Source organism: Bos javanicus, chromosome 17 (assembly GCF_032452875.1).
Source record: "Bos javanicus breed banteng chromosome 17, ARS-OSU_banteng_1.0, whole genome shotgun sequence".
In the NCBI taxonomy this organism is placed as follows: domain Eukaryota; kingdom Metazoa; phylum Chordata; class Mammalia; order Artiodactyla; family Bovidae; genus Bos; species Bos javanicus.
Genome location: NC_083884.1, coordinates 13,594,125 through 13,610,385, shown reverse-complemented (window position 1 = coordinate 13,610,385; position 16,261 = coordinate 13,594,125). Strand labels below are relative to the sequence as shown.

General features: G+C 40.3%; 1 protein-coding gene across 4 annotated transcripts in view; it reads right to left on the bottom strand.

The window, feature by feature from the left end:
* The window catches only part of OTUD4 (OTU deubiquitinase 4), a 42,525-nt gene that overhangs the window by 14,605 nt on the left and 11,659 nt on the right, over positions 1-16,261 (bottom strand). For all 4 annotated transcript variants that reach the window (XM_061384085.1, XM_061384086.1, XM_061384087.1 and 1 more), the window contains 10 exons: positions 15,758-15,804; positions 15,140-15,212; positions 13,995-14,076; positions 12,064-12,196; positions 8,629-8,686; positions 8,267-8,384; positions 8,108-8,172; positions 4,568-4,662; positions 3,436-3,536; positions 3,146-3,332 (listed from right to left, as the gene is read on the bottom strand). In XM_061384085.1, the coding sequence (XP_061240069.1) occupies positions 3,146-3,332; positions 3,436-3,536; positions 4,568-4,662; positions 8,108-8,172; positions 8,267-8,384; positions 8,629-8,686; positions 12,064-12,196; positions 13,995-14,076; positions 15,140-15,212; positions 15,758-15,804 (959 nt within the window). The remainder of the gene's footprint in view (positions 1-3,145; positions 3,333-3,435; positions 3,537-4,567; positions 4,663-8,107; positions 8,173-8,266; positions 8,385-8,628; positions 8,687-12,063; positions 12,197-13,994; positions 14,077-15,139; positions 15,213-15,757; positions 15,805-16,261) is intronic.

The window sequence follows — 16,261 nt, the reverse complement described above, 5'->3', positions numbered from 1 at the left end:
TTTCTGGACAATTAGCTTATGAATACATACATACTTTTTACACATGTTAAAATATCCCTGCCCTTGGGATGCACAAGAATCTGTTAACACTGCCTCTGCAGAAAGAGAAGGAGAAGACTCTTCAGAGTCCCTGCTGCTGCTGCTAAGTCACTTCATCGTGTCCGACTCTGCGACCCCATAGATGGCAGCCCACCAGGCTCCGCCATCCCTGGGATTCTCCAGGCAAGAACCCTGGAGTGGGTTGCCATTCCCTTCTCCAATGCATGAAAGTGAAAAGACAAAGTGAAGTCGCTCAGTCGTGTCCGACTCTTTGCGACCCCATGGAGTGCAGCCTACCAGGCTCCTCCATCCATGGGATTTTCCAGGCAAGAGTACTAGAGTGGGTTGCCATTGCCTTCTCCATGAGAGTCCCTAGGACAGCAAGAAGATCAAACCAGTCAATCCTAAAGGAAATCAACCCTGAATATTTATTGGAAGGACTGATGTTGAAGCTGAAACTCCAATACTATCGCCAGCTGATTCGAAGAACTGACTCACTGACAAAGACCCTGATGCTGGGCAAGAGTGAGGACAGGAGGAGCAGGGGACGACAGAGGATGAGATGGTTGGATGGCATCACCGACTCAACTGACATGAGTTTGAGCAAACTCTGGGAGCTGGTGAAGGACAGGCAAGCCTTGTGTCTCAGTCCATGAGGTCACAAAGAGTTGGACACAACTTAGTGACTGAACAACAACTGCAGAAGGAAGGTAGACAGTTTGGATTAACAGGGATGGCAAGGAGAATACTCAGAACAAATTTCTGAGTGTTTTGGATTTTGAACGATATCAATTTTCTATCCTAAATAGTTTGTTCAAGTAAAAAGAAAAATGTAATGGATGTGAGGTATTGGTTTGAGTTATGAATTGGAACTGTGTCTCCCAAAAAGGTATGTTCAAGTCCTGCCCCTTGGGGTCTGTGCATGTGACTTTATAAACAGGGTCTCTGCAAGCAAGAGTAATCACATCAAAATGAAGTCACTATGGAGTAGGGTAGGCCCTAAACCCACTGTAAGTGGTTCCTCACTAGAAGAGACACCCAGGGAGAACATGTGATGATGGCGGCAGAGACTTACACCCACAAGCCAAGGATTGCCAAGGACTGTGGACAACACCAAAAGCAGGAGACCCCTGGGACAGATTCTCCCCTAGAACCTTCAGAGAGGGCAGGCAGGGCTCTACCACACCGTGACTTCAGACTTCCAGCCCCCAGAACTGTAACTCACTTCTGTTGTTTTAAGCCTGTCTGGGGTAGCAGGCTGCCACAGCCCCAGAAAACTACACAGTACTGGGCATCATGCCAGCCTAAAACCCACAACTCTGTCCTGGAGATGGTACATGAACCATCTTCAATGACAAAGTGTAAAGACTTTCCCAAGAAAGGGGAATGCCCAAAAGCCAAAAAATAAAGAAGCTGAAGACCAGAGCTTGGCAAGAACATAAGCCAGTGCTACAGCGGTTCAGGTAACCGGGGAAGTCGACTTTGGATGGGGAAGGTATCGGCCACAAGCACCCACAGGAGACACGGACAAGGCTGCAGGAAGAGGACGGCCTCTGCTTCAGACACACTTTCTCAAGCAAAGTCCCTCTGAAGGACATGAATCACTCTACAGCTCCATAAGCCACTTGGAAGAAAAGCAGATTAGGGAAAACTCAAAATCAACAACACAGGAAACCATGACCCGGAAGCACATTCAGGAGCACAAGCCTCTGCACATTCAGTCAGAATGCGGATCATGATCACAACAACCTGTTCAGTATTAGACACGTGACCGCAAACAGTCGTAACCTACAAGAACAAAGCAAGCTGGCCGTTTTGGCTGATTTAAGTTCACATATGAAAGAAAACTAACCTTACCCTGCAGGGAACTAGCAGTGCAAGCTGGAATTCAATATTTAACACATTACAGACTACCCGAAAACCACACGGTGCCGGAAAAAGATCTGTCTCGGGTAAGATCTAAATCACTGAAAAAAGCCATTCAAAAATAAAGATGTCTAATTAGTAATCCAATCCTGAGAATATAAAGAAATACTATGTTGTTAAAAAAAAAAGTTAACGTGATACAGTATTATTAACTATACTACAGATTTTGTTCAAATTTCACAAAGTTTTATGCTAGTGTCCATTATTTTGTTTTCATACTTGATTCCACACTGTGTTTAGCTGCACTGAGCAGCTTCAGCTGCATGCAAAAAATTCTGATAAATTCTTTTCATTTTTTTTCTGCTACAAATATTTTCTAATTTTCCTTCTTTTGGCTTCTTAGACACACCCATCACTTCAAAGTGGACATTTAGTTTCCGAATACATGGGGTTTTAAAAGTATCATTGAAAAAATAAATAAATAAATAAAAGTATCATTGAAATTAATTTCTCATTTTGATATTAATTTTTCATTTAAAATGCTTTCTTCTCTGCAATCACCCTCTGTTTTTCAGTCTTTTAGCTTTTACTGAGGCTTCCAATGGCTAAGTCAAAGATCTTAGTAAATGTCACACTGCACTTGAAAGTATGTGCTGTTGTTCAGTCACTAAGTCGTGTCCGACTTTGCAACCCCATGGACTGCAGCACACCAGGCTTCCCTGTTCTTCATGGTCTCCCAGAGCTTGCTCAAATTCACGTCCACTGTGTCAATGATGCTATCCAACCATCTCATTCTCTAAAAATATGTGGGTTATTTTCAAACATCTTTTGATATTGATTTTCAGTAGAATTCCACCATGATAAGCGAACAGACTCTGTATGATTGATTTCAATACCTTTAGGCCATGAAATTTCTGTACCTCACTGTATGTCCCTAGGTATGTTCCAGTGTCTCCTGGTTTAGAATCTATGGTAACTCAAATACAATTTGTATCCTGCTGTTGTGTGAAAAATAAAAAAATCAAAATGTCTTAAACTATAAAATTACTTTGATTTGTGTGATGAGAGTATACTATGAAGAACTGAAATCCTCACATTATTTTATCAACAATACTCTTACTATTAAGGCTTTAGACAAGTATATGAACAAAAAATTGTAACTTTCTAAATGCATGTAACACAGCAAATAAGAAATGCTGGCTCACTTAACTTCCAGCTCTCTTGCATTCAGTAAGGTTACCTTATGATCTGTGAGGGTGTTCTGCTAAGATTTTTGTGCTCGCTGGAGGTTTTCTGAGACTGTGGCGCAGCAGAATGACCGGAGGATGCATGCTGTCTCGCTCCTGAAGGGTGCTGCAGGCGAGGAGGTAGAGCTGACGGGGCTTTTATTGGCTTGCTTGAGTTCTTTGGCCCTCTGTAATCCACGTCTATGACACGAAGCCAAAAATACTTCATAACTCTCCTCCTATTGTCAACAACTCCAAGTACCATCCCCTCCCCCAAAGGAAGACTAAGTTGATGAGCTCCTACCAGAATGGAAGTTCTGTCCCGAAGGGGGTTTTTTCATCTTCTTTCCTGACACTGTGTTCCAGCTTTCTGAGGCAGGCGGTTTGAGGTTCTTCGGTGAGTATCTTTAAAAAGAAGAAAAAGACTTGAAGTAACCTAAAGTACTCTACTGAGACTGTGCACTTAAGTATTCTACATAAATCTTTTATGTTCAATTTACCTAAGAATTTCCAGTCTTAGTTCTTATAGTAAAAACACACTATCAAATACAAAGCATTCAGCAATCCACATGTAATTATAATCAAATGACAAAGGTCAAAAACCTATTTTCTAACCTAAAAGAACAGAAGATTGAGAGGTCTTAATCACAATCTAAGCAAAAGGTTAGATAAGGAAGGAAAGAAAACTATTCTGTGAGGTGTGATGACAGTACTGTAGCTAAGGATGGGGAATGGAGAAGCCCTTACTGTGTTAGAGACACACACAGACGCACAACATCTATGAGAAATGGTGTGACATCTGGGATTTACTTTCAAATATTCCAATTCTGCTCCTTTCTTCTGCTTTAAGGGGTTAGGGAGAAGAGATTATAAAAGATGGCAAACCTGCTGTCAGCTATGAAACTAGGGTGACGTTATCTTGACTACCCCCCTCAGTTGCGCATGTTTGAAATTCTCCATGGTAAAGTCTAGGTGGATCTTACTACCTTTCCCTCAAATAAAGGCTGCAGCAGCTGAAACAAAAGCTGCTCTAAAGTAACACTGTATCATGGCAAGTATTTCACTCCACCAGATAATCATTTACTGAAAACTACATGCAAGGCAGCAATGAATGGAATCAGAAATGAATACTGCCCCTGTCCTCCAAAGCATCAGTTACAATAGGTTAATTTTCTAAACTGCCTTAGTGAAGAATGGCACATTTTAAACAGTAAGCAATGAAGTAAGTACCTTTTATTTAAAATACCTTAACACATAAACACTAAATTTGAACTCAAACTATTTTTCAGAGATCTAAAAAAGTATATTTCTGTATACACCCACAACACATTTAACTGAATTCACAAATACACAGGGACATTTAAAAATGCTCGTGATTACATCAGGCTAAGTGGAAGAGAAGGTGAATTAACACCTTAGCTGCAAACAGTACGTACTTCTTTCCAAGTTCTGTGACCAAAACTGGCCCATTCTCAGCGTGAACCCCTTGAAAGTCTGCATTAGAAAATTTTCCATCGTGATCCAACCTAACCTGTTGAACAAATTCGCAAAGAAAAATCAGTCACCCGATGCTTTAGCATCAATGATTCGTTTTTAAACTGCCATTTCATTTTCAACTAAAGTGTAGAGGAACATATGTAGTTAAAAACAAAACTAAGTTCAAAAGAGTACACCATAATGCCTCTGATCTTCCAGACCTGTGTATCTCTTTCCAAAATACTTTCCTTTGCTTACTTTTCCATGTTTTTTCTAAACTGTCTGGGTTCTGAAGGCAGGGCTGTGGCACCACACACCAGGCTTCCAGGTCCCGCTTTTCTACTCAAGCAGCAATATGACCTCGGGCCAGTAACTTATCCGGTGCTTCACTGAGCTCATACGCAAGACGGGGCTGATTAGAGTCTCTACATCACGGGCACCAGAGGCACGATAAGGCACACATGAGGCATACAGAGGACACCAGCCTGCACACAGCAGCCGCTCAACAAAGGCGAGCACCTGCTATGAAGATTATATTATCTTCTCACTTTTCCAATATTTCAAACATCGTAATATGTAAATGTGACCTTTCTGCTCCCTAAAAATAGATGCATCGTCTCCTCTCTAACACACAGCTGGTTATTACACAACGGCACATCAGGACAGGAGAGTCAGCCTTTTGCTTTCCTTCTGGCAAAGGGCACCCCTAACCCTGCTCTAGCAGCCAGATGGACACAGCCTTGCTCAAAGCCATCTCCCGTTATCAGTACCGCCAGCCCTCAGCATCCACAGGGGGACTGGGTCCAGAACTTGAGAACACCAGAACTCCGGGACGGCTACTAATATGGCACCAGCAGTCACCCTCACCAGCCAGAGGCGGAGGGATGCACCGCCCATTCCAAGCCCTCAAGCTGAGATTCCATTCTTTGGTCACAGCAGGATACTGCTTCCCTCTCCTCAAGAGCTGAACAATAAAAAAGATTTTCTGAAGCTAATGTTTATTTAAAATTGAAACTGCATTTACATGCTTACTCAGATACACACAAGACACCACCCTTATGGCAGAAAGTGAAGAAGAACTAAAGAGCCTCTTGATGAAAATGAACAACGAGAGTGAAAAAGTTGGCTTAAAGCTCAACATTCAGAAAACTACGGTCATGGCATCTGGTCCCATCACTTCATGGGAAATAGATGGGGAAACAGTGACAGACTATTTTGGGGGCTCCAAAATCACTGCAATGGTGACTGTAGCCATGAAATTACAGATGCTTACTCCTTGGAAGGAAAGTTATGATCAACCTAGATAGTATATTCAAAAGCAGAGACATTACTTTGTCAAGAAAGGTTTTTCTACTCAAGGCTCTGGTTTTTCCAGTGGTCATGTATGGATGTGAGAGTTGGACTGTGAAGCAAGCTGAGTGCTTTAGAATTGATGTTTTTGTACTGTGGTGTTGGAAAAGACTTTAGAGTCCCATGGACTGCAAGGAGATCCAACCAGTCCATCCTAAAGGAAGTCAGTCCTGGGTGTTCATTGGAAGGACTAATGTTGAAGCTGAAACTCCAATACTTTGGCCACCTGATGAGAAGAGCTGACTCATCTGAAAAGACCCTGATGCTGGGAAAGATTGAGGGCAAGAGCAGAAGGGGACAACAGAGGATGAGATGGCTGGATGGTATCATCGACTCAGTGGACATGGGTTTGGGTGAACTCCAGGAGTTGGTGATGGACATGGAGGCCTGGCGTGCTGTGATTCATGGGGTCGCAAAGAGCTGGACACAACTGAGAGACTGAACTGAACTGAGTAAATAAAAGTCATCTTTGAGTCAGAGACTCTGTAGACAGGATAGAATAAAGACGGTAGAGAGTCTACCTGCCAATGCAGGAGACCTGGGTTTGATCCCTGGGTCGGAAAGATCCCCTGGAGGAGGAAATGGCAACCCACTCCAGTACTATTGCCTGGGGAATCCCATGGATAGAGGAGCCTGGCAGGCTACAGTCAGTCCATGGGGTTGCAAAGAGTCAGACATAACTGAATGACTAACACTTTCACCTTCACACTTTCCATAATAAAATTTCAATTAAATTTTATCCAAGTGAAAAAAAAAAAAAAATTTTATCCAAGTGAAATAAAGTAGAAGAAAAGGAAAATACTCTAAAAAAGAAAAAATTAAAACAAGTACCTGCTTTACCTTCTGCTTTATCAAGAACTGAAAGCTCAAATGAAATATGCTCAGTTTACAACAATGAATAAAACAATTTTAGCGATACAGTATAAAAAGTACTTTCTTTTCTCTACTAAGAAGGGTGGGGAAGGAGGGCCCTCTTCTGTTTTGTTCTCTGCCAAGTTCCCCAAATCACTACAGTAAAAGATTCCCAGATTCGGTTCTATGCTTAGAGCACATTTCTGACAACACTCAAAGAATCACATCCTCTTCTTCCTCTACTTTCAAAATACCCTCGAATCACAACACTACTCAAAGTTCTTAAGGTAAAGTCTGTCACTGATACCCAGAAACAATCCTGGTCCCCCAGACACTTTTCACAAACCACTTTATCATGAAGGAATGACTATTTCCTCCACAAGTCAAGAAGAAATGTCTGTCAATGGCTATTTCAAAATAGTTTTTAAAAGGTAACACTTTTTGATGAGAACCATTCTTGATGACAATTATCTTCCAAATAACAATATTTTTGGTGTATGGGGGTTGCTTTTGTTTTAGAAAGAGTCATATTTTTTCATAGAAGTTTCTCCAGTCTTGGCATTAGTAATACTTTGGACCAGACGACTCCTTGCTGTGTGTGTGTTGGGGGGGGTGGGGTGGGGGGGTGGGGGTGGGAGGTGTCCTGTGCATTATAGTATGTCTGGCACCATGCCTGGCCTCTACCCACTAGGTATCAGTAGTACCTTCCCAGGTGTAATGACCAAAAATGTCTGCAGACATTGCTAGAGGGGAGGCAGGGGTGCAGATCACTCCATGTAAGAAACGCTGACATAACTCAATTTTCCCCTTTACCGGTCAGCTGAGTAAGCCCAGAGCAGCAGCTTATTCAAGGTAAAAGGCAAAACTTCTCCAACTGTTCCCTTTCTTTTACTCAATCCAACAAAAGAACTACGTGTTATATCAAAATTTTCCAGGATGACTTTCATAAACCAAACTGACCTGTAGTGTCAAGTCTGAATCAATGTCAGTACATTACCTGCCAGCTATAATGAAAATATCTAAAAATCTAAAAGGTTACTGCTACATCTTTGAAGCAAGTACTATCAAAAACTGAACTGCTTTAAAGATCATGTGAAGGGTCACACAGTTTTAGATATACATGATTTTGGTAATGTATTCAAAAGCTAAATATTTTTAACTGTTAAAATGTATACATGATAAAATATATTCTGAAATCACAAATTAACAACACATCCAAACTTAAGCTGTTTTTTAGTTCCTATTAGAATAAATAAGATTTCAAGTAAAATCTTTTCTTCCTCTACATAATCACTTACCTGGCATTTATCTCCAACTTCATACTGTAAGCCAGCAGCAATGGAATAATCATGTTTTTGTTGAGCTGTAAAGAATATCAGCATAATATCAAGTTGATGTAATCATTTTCAAGGACCTCAAAGCAAATTTCTGGAAAATACAGATTTTTTTTAACTCACCTTGTTTAGACTTTAGCCAAATTTCATATTCCACATTTCTATAGACTGCTGGACTGAGTGACTTAAGAACCTTTCTAGACAAAGGAAGGCTAGGAGAGTTTCCATTGCTTTTCGGATGCTAAGTAAACAAAGTCAAGAAGCCCAATCAACAAAGAAACGCTTTTAAAATGTGTTTGAGATACGTATAAGAGAAAAATCAAAAGAATAAAGCTTTAAAAAATAGGAAGTCACCGAAAAAATGTCTTACGAGATGATCCTGACTCTATTGAAAATGTGCCAGAAAAGAGAAGAAAAATTAAGGCTATAAACTTGTATGCTTTCTTATATTGAAGAGATAGTTAAAAACCATTAAATAAAAATACCTGGTCACTTGACAAAGTTTTAAATCCATTCACATCATTAATAGTGGTAGGTTTACTCCTACAAAGGAAGAAATACAGGTATCATTAGGAGTACAAAAATGTTCACACACATTTTTCACTTACTCTAACTTCAGAGAAAAATCTCAGAGTTACAGTCCAAAGTCAAAACTGTATCCCAAGGAGCTCAAACAAACGGAAGTGTGGATATGTATATGTAAGCACATACAGAGTATACATGTGAGTATGTGTATATGCATATAAGGCGAAGTTTTTTCCTTTAAGTTTACCAGTTTATTGCTACCAACCCATCTCCTCCACCCTCCTCATGCATGCGTGCTCAGTCATATAACCCCAAGGACTGCAGCCCACCAGACTCCTCTGCCCATGGACTTTTCCAGGCAGAAAGACTGGAGTGGGTTGCCATTTCCTTCTCCAGTCAAACATTTTTATCGTTAATTTGTACTGACTTAATCAACAAGAAGAGAGGAACAGAAATAAACTATGAAATGTGGGATGATACAGTAACTGAGTTTATAAAAACACTTAATGTAAAAACTTCCTTTCAGAAATACATCGGTAGATATGTGTGTATGTATGTGTGTGCACTCAGCCGTGTCCGACTCTTTGTGATCCCAGGGACTGTAGCCCGCCAGACTACTCTCTGTCCATGGGATTTTCCAGGTAAGAATACAGGGGTGGGTTGCCATTTCCTTCTCCAGAGGATCTTTCAGACCCGGGGATCAAACCTGCATCTCTTGTGTCCCCTGCATTGGCAGGTGGGTTCTTTACCTAATGAGCCACCAGCAAAGTCCATCAATAGATGAGGCTCCATCAAACAAAATACTCCACTACAAGATATACAATCCGGTGAAAGTAGATACAAGCTAAATAAGTTATCAGTCATCATTAATGCTGCTAAGTGCTTTGGGGGGAAAAAAGTAGAAAAACTACAGTGTTGAGGCCTAGCTCAAATAATAAAAAATGGGATAAAGAATGATATGTTTTTGAATAAAGAATTAAAGGTGACAAGAGAGCAAACCATATGGCTGTTTAGTACTGCAAGCAGATGGGAAGCAAGTGCAAAGACCCTGGGGCAGCCAAGAGGTTGGTGAGGCTGGACAGTGATGGCAGGTGACTGGGTGAGAAGGTACCTGTATTCTTCTGGCATATAATTCCTCCTCCTTCATAAACCAATCTCTAGTCTTTAGGTGTCACACCCCTAAATGCAGCAATATTTAAGAGACTCCAACTATCTAGAGTCTGGATTAAAAAAGCACCCTAATTGCTGATGCTTCCAGATTCATCAATACGAATGTGAAAAGAATCCAGGCACAGAAGTACAGCGGCATCCTTGCTTTCTCCTCATTACCATACCGTGCCTATCTGTCTTGCCATGATTATGGAGCAGTCTCCCCTAAATGAAGCTTTGTCTTCCCTAAGCCAGACATGACACTAGTAAAGGAAACCCTAATAATGCAACAAAAAAATTCATCAGAAAGGCTTCCATGCTCCCAGGGCTATAGTAATGCAGTATAAAAATGAAAACTGATCACGACAATGTACACACCATCCCTGGCAAACTTCTACAAGCTTACTAGCCTCTACGCCATACTTCACCTACTTCACCTGCCAGCTGCCATCCCAGATCCAGTTTTGCTAAAGCCATCAGCAGCACCAACCACAGGGTATGTGCTCAAGTCCCCCCACATCAACTCATGGTGATAAGTTAAACAAGCGAATCATCATTCTCCATCCCAACTTCTTGTATGCTCCATAACATGCCTTAATCACACTGGGCACCTGGAGAAAACCATGTAGCACAATTCCCATCTGTGCAAAGCCCCTTAATCAATTCTAGAATTAATTTACAATGGGAGACCCAGATTTTAATCTGACTCATTTCTTTCTTATGTAGAAACAGTGGTCAATCAAACTTTCAATCAGGATCAACCATTTAATTCAAGAAATGCCTGGAATTACAGATACAAGGGGATATATTTTATAAGTCTTTAATAAAGAATTAGATATCCTGAGGCTTTAATTTCATCTTCCTCTAGTTTCACAGTACGTATCATAGGATACTTTCATACTCTCATACAAAAGGAATAATATACTTTTAGCTTCACTGAGGATGAAACCGATTGGTTCTTAGAACATACAAAGTACATTTCTTAGTATCATTGATAAAAATTCATACACATTGGACACTATACCTAGAACTGGGCTGTGCATTGCACATGTACATCTCATTTCATTCTTATAAATTATCTACTTTAAAGAAATACTGACATATCCTCATTTATATCTATAGGACTGAGGCTTTAAGCAACTTGCCCTAAGTTCAGTTAGTTGGCAGGAACCCAGGAATGAAACCAGGTCAGAATGTCCACAGCCCAAGCTCTTAGCCACTACCCTGAATGTCTTAAGTGGAAAAGAAAAATAAGTTTCAGACTCTAAGTTAAAAGGTGTTTATTCACATCATGCTGCTGCTACTGCTAAGTCGCTTCAGTCGTGTCCGACTCTGTGCGACCCCACAGACGGCAGCCCACCAGGCTCCGACGTCCCTGGGATTCTCCAGGCAAGAACACTGGAGTGGGTTGCCATTTTCTTCTCCAATGCATGAAAGTGAAAGTGAAGTCTCTCAGCAAGTGTCTCACTCTTCTCGACCCCATGGACTACAGCCTACCAGGCTCCTCCGTCCATGGGATTTTCCAGGCAAGAGTACTGGAGTGGGTTGCCATTGCCTTCTCCGTAATCACACCATAAACAAACATAAATAAATAACATTATTATCCAGAGCTGTTTACATATACTTATATTCCAACTTTGGATTTGTATTATATAAAAAGGGGAGGCATTATCTAAGAAAGAGAACAATAAAAGAAAGTCAAGGAAATCAAAATGGCCATTTTTCATCACTGGTTATGTAAGCAATTGACAGCCTAACCTGAAAACTTTAGGATATACACACATATGAAGTGAAAGTCGCTCAGTCGTTTCCAACTCTTTGCGACCATGGAAATCTCCAGGCCAGAATACTGGAGTGGGTAGCCTTTCCCTTCTCCAGGGATCGAACCCAGGTCTCCCACATTGCAGGTGGATTCTTTATCAACTGAGCTATGAGAGAAGCCCCCCGCCCTCCACACACACACACAGGTAGAACCAAATCTATTTCAGAGATATATGCATGATTACATAGAAATAAAAATAGATGCTTAACAAAAACAAACAAAAAACCAAATTCCGAAAGAAACAGTCCCATAATAGAAATGAAGTAATAGCAGTGGCAGGAAAAAAGAAACTTCTGCTGCACGTTGCTGTACTTTAGAAATACCATAATACCTCACTAAGTGAGGCAACGCCGTACAAAAACGTTTACGGAACTGTTTCCTCGTATGGCACTACAAAGGTACTTTAGGACAAAGCCACTCTTACTTGCAACTGTCATCCTCTGAATCTGATATTTCACTGTTGTCTTCATCCGCTACTTCAGAGCTATCTAGGCCCATCAAGATTTTACTGACGTCAGTTTTAAATACCTTCTCATACAGCAATTCATAAAGCAGAGCTGAAGTTAACAAGAAAGAGATGTTACACAGCATGAATTTTACGTCTAACATAAAACGGAGGCGCCCAGGCTCCTAAAACCTTAACTGAATACCTTCTAACACCTTATGACCAGTAACACAATTCAATCAGAAAATTACCTAGAGACCAACTAGACTCCCGTCTTTGCAGTTAGTTAGTTCAAAATTATCACTGCCTGTTGTCTGGATGATACTGAGGCAGATACAAGATGGTGAGAAAGGGGGTCTCTTGGGGACTCGTTTGAGGGGTAGACACCACTGTGATGGATTCTTGGTGTACTTGTTTTGGTAAGGTTTGCTGTAATTAAAGCAAATGAGAGTCCTGAACTCCATGCAGAGGTTTTGAGCATTTGGTAAGATATTTCTGTTTTCTGGAGTGTGGGTTTGTTTTTGTTTTCCTCTTTCTGTAAAGCAGAAACATTGTCTCAATATGCTTCAGTGGTTGCTGAGAATACATTTTACAATGGTTTCTTTTTAGTCCATTATGAAAAGGTATCTTCTTTCTAGCAAACTTGGTGTTCCTTAAGTTTTCCATCTGAGCTTCTTCAGGTTGGGTAGGCTGTGCGGTCTCTCTGGTTCTCAGTTTCTTGATGTGAACAGCTGGAATGAGAGCACTTCACCGTGCTAGGATTAACTATGAAAGCAGATGCAGAGGCTTAGCACAGTGTGTACAACCACACTTAAGTCACTGCTCACTGGGCGTGTTGAATTTCATCACCCCTGGCTCACAGCTGTGATACCTTTTTGTATTACTGTTAGCTTTAAATACATCAATACATTAAATACAAGTAATATAAAATTGTAAATTGATCTGTTTTGAGATCCTGGGCTATGTTCTCTGCCTCTCCCAGTCAATCAAAAGCTGGACATTCCAGCTTTGAAAAGGCAGGCGTCATGTGCTGTCTTTACTGGTCCTCCTTAGCTAAAGAACAGGGGAGAAGAGGCTGTCATATGCCCGGCACAGTGCTTCGTATGGGTCATGTGCACCTTGTCAGAACAGATGATAAAGGAAATAAAGAGGGGAGGAAGGCACTGCCACAGCAGTAATTCTCAACTGCGAGAGGTGGAGAGGCTTTTATCCTCCCAGGAAACACCTGGCAAAGTCTGGAGACATCTGTGGTTGTCACACAGGAGAGAGCGCTCTACTGGCATGTCAGAAGGTCAGTCACTTAGCTGTGTCCAACTCTGCGACTTCGCAGACTCCCCTTCCACAGAATTCTCCAGGAAGACTACGGAGTGCGTTGCCATTCCCTTCTCTAGGGGATCTTCCTGACCCAGGGACCAAACTCGGGTCTCTGGCATCGCAGGCAGATTCTTTACCATCTGAGCCACCAGGGAAGCCCCACTATTGGCATAATAGATGCTAAACATTCTACAAGGCACACAACAACCCCCAAAACAAAAAATTATGTGCCCTGTATTTTAATAGTAAAAGGTCAAGAAACCCTGGTCAAGTGACAAATACAATCAAATACTGATTTCCTGAATCATTGAGATTTTCAAGCTATGCACTAAAAGCTTTAAAAACATTCAAATCTTTATTAATGATATTAATTACCACAGGAAAATATAACTTCACATTTACAACCAAACTCTAATCTGTTAGCACCTTTTTCCTATTGAAACAAGTTTTTACTAGAGTATTAAAATTTTTGGTAACCTAAAGTTCTCAGAAATATATTTTTACACAACAAAACAGTGTATCTACCCTGAGTTGTTTGCGTAAGACAATAAAGCTTAGGAAGAAAATTTCTATACCAACGCAAGGGTGATACTTACACTGACACATAGCCGAGCTCTCTTTATACTTTATGGGATAGACAATATCATAATGATTTCCATTTGAAAAACACAGTAATACCTGAAAGGGAAAAACAGAATACACCTTTCAGCCCTTCACATACAACACTTACACAGCTACTTCCATCTCTAATATCTCTGAGTTACTAGTAAACAAATTTCCAGGTAGAATGTTTTAGAAGTAACCTAAAGCTGTAATGTGGTCATGGTACATCCGTATGTTGAAATGTTACAAAGCCAAGGAATCAGAAATTCCTAATGACTTGGGGAAACGCTTACTGCATCACAAAAATCACACACAATCTGTAAGAACAAATGATTTCAACTATTGCAAGAGAAGGGTTAGAAGACTGTAAGAAAATATTCTAAAACTTTAATGATGCTTACCTCTAAGAAGCAGAATCAAAAGTACATTTTTTTCCTGCTTTACAGCTTTATGTACCTTCTAAATAATCGATCACTTACGCAAAGAGCAACACACATTGACTTTGCTTAGACTACGTCATGTTCCAAAAATTACACTGTAAAGGCCAAATCCAGAGCCAGGCACCTTGGACACCCACGAGTCCTTACAAAGGCGTATTTACCTCGGCTCCCTGCCCCCTGCCACCATAAACATGGTGACGAGACACTTCAACTTGGGCTGGATAACCCAATGCAGATCATGAAAACAAAATTCTCTAGTAATGAATCATGGTGTTCCCCCCGCCACCCCTTTCTAGGCTTCACATCATTTTTCAGTTGTTTCTGCTTTGTGACTAGATAACAACACTGTAGCCAGTGAACTATCTCTGTAATGGGAAATATATCACAGTTAAGTGTTTCTGGATGCAGTAGAACCTATTTTCACAAGTTATTTTTCTATCTAATGTATATACTGATGTAAAACAGTACAGTCTAGTTAATCACATACATTGGCATCTCAATTATTTTTCTCTAATAAAATGTCACAATAGAGTTCAACATTTGTACAGAAAAACAAATACAAAATAACAAAACTTGTGAATGATTAATAAGAACTTAAAAAAAAAAAGTCACTTAAAAATTATAGCTCAGGCAGTCAAGATGGCAAGTGAGTGGTTCCTTTACTTAAATCCTTTAGAAAAACTTGGAACAATTCTTACCTTTTCAGGAAAATTATTTTCAGTTACTTGTGAAGGAGAAACATTTGGTTTCTGGTAAATTATAAAATCTTTCCTGAAAAAAACATTTAGAAATTATTTCTGATGAAATACACTTCATAAATTGAGATTCAGTCATTCATTCATTCACTCACTCAAGAGTCAAGTGCACCAAGCAACATTCTAGGCACCTAGAAACAGCAGTAAACAAAAGGCAGTAATGGGTAACCAAGCTGCAACATACTTAAGCAAAAAGTATCCTTTTAAACAAGTAAAATTTTAAATATAATTTTATATATAACTTCAGATATAATTCTAAAAGTAGACCTCAAAACCACAGAAAGCGTGGAGATGAAATTTATAAAGACATTTTGAAAAGAAAAAATACAGCATTCACCTGATCTGCTAACAGACAAAAAGCTGTAAAACTGACAATACGGTGCTCTGCCTTTGCCATTCAATTTGCTTTGCCATTCAGTGCTACCAGCCTTGAGAAAGCAGGAAATCATTTCTCTAGAAGGTCTGTTAAGTGATTCTGCTATTTAACAACTCCATTACAATGGAACATGTTAATTTCCCACTGGCTTTATTTTTGTTTACCTATGTGATTACAGGGCTTACCTGTACATAAGAGAAAGGGCACTTATTTCCACTTGTCCAACCCATTCCTGTATTGAAGAAAAAACATTGGCCCATAAGTGTCTACTTTTTATAGCACCTTAATACACATCTTTATATGATACACCTAATTAGCTAGAGGAGCTCATTCATATTTTTTTAATTTATTTAATTTCAGGATAATTGCTTTACAATATTGTGTTGCTTTCTGCCGTGTGTCAACATGACTCAATCACAGGTGTATTTATGTCCCCTCCCTCTTGAAACTCCCTCCCACCTCACACCTCAGCCCACCCTTCTAAGTTGTCACAGAGCACCAGTGTGAGCTCCCTGCATCACACAGCAAATTCCCACTGGCTATCTATTTTACATACAGTAATAAATATATCCTTCCAGTCTACTCTCAACTCTCCCCACCCCTCCTTTCCCCACTGTGTCCACAAATCTTGCGTCTGTCTGCATCTCCACTGCTGCCCTGCAAACAGGTTCACCTGTACCATTTTTCTG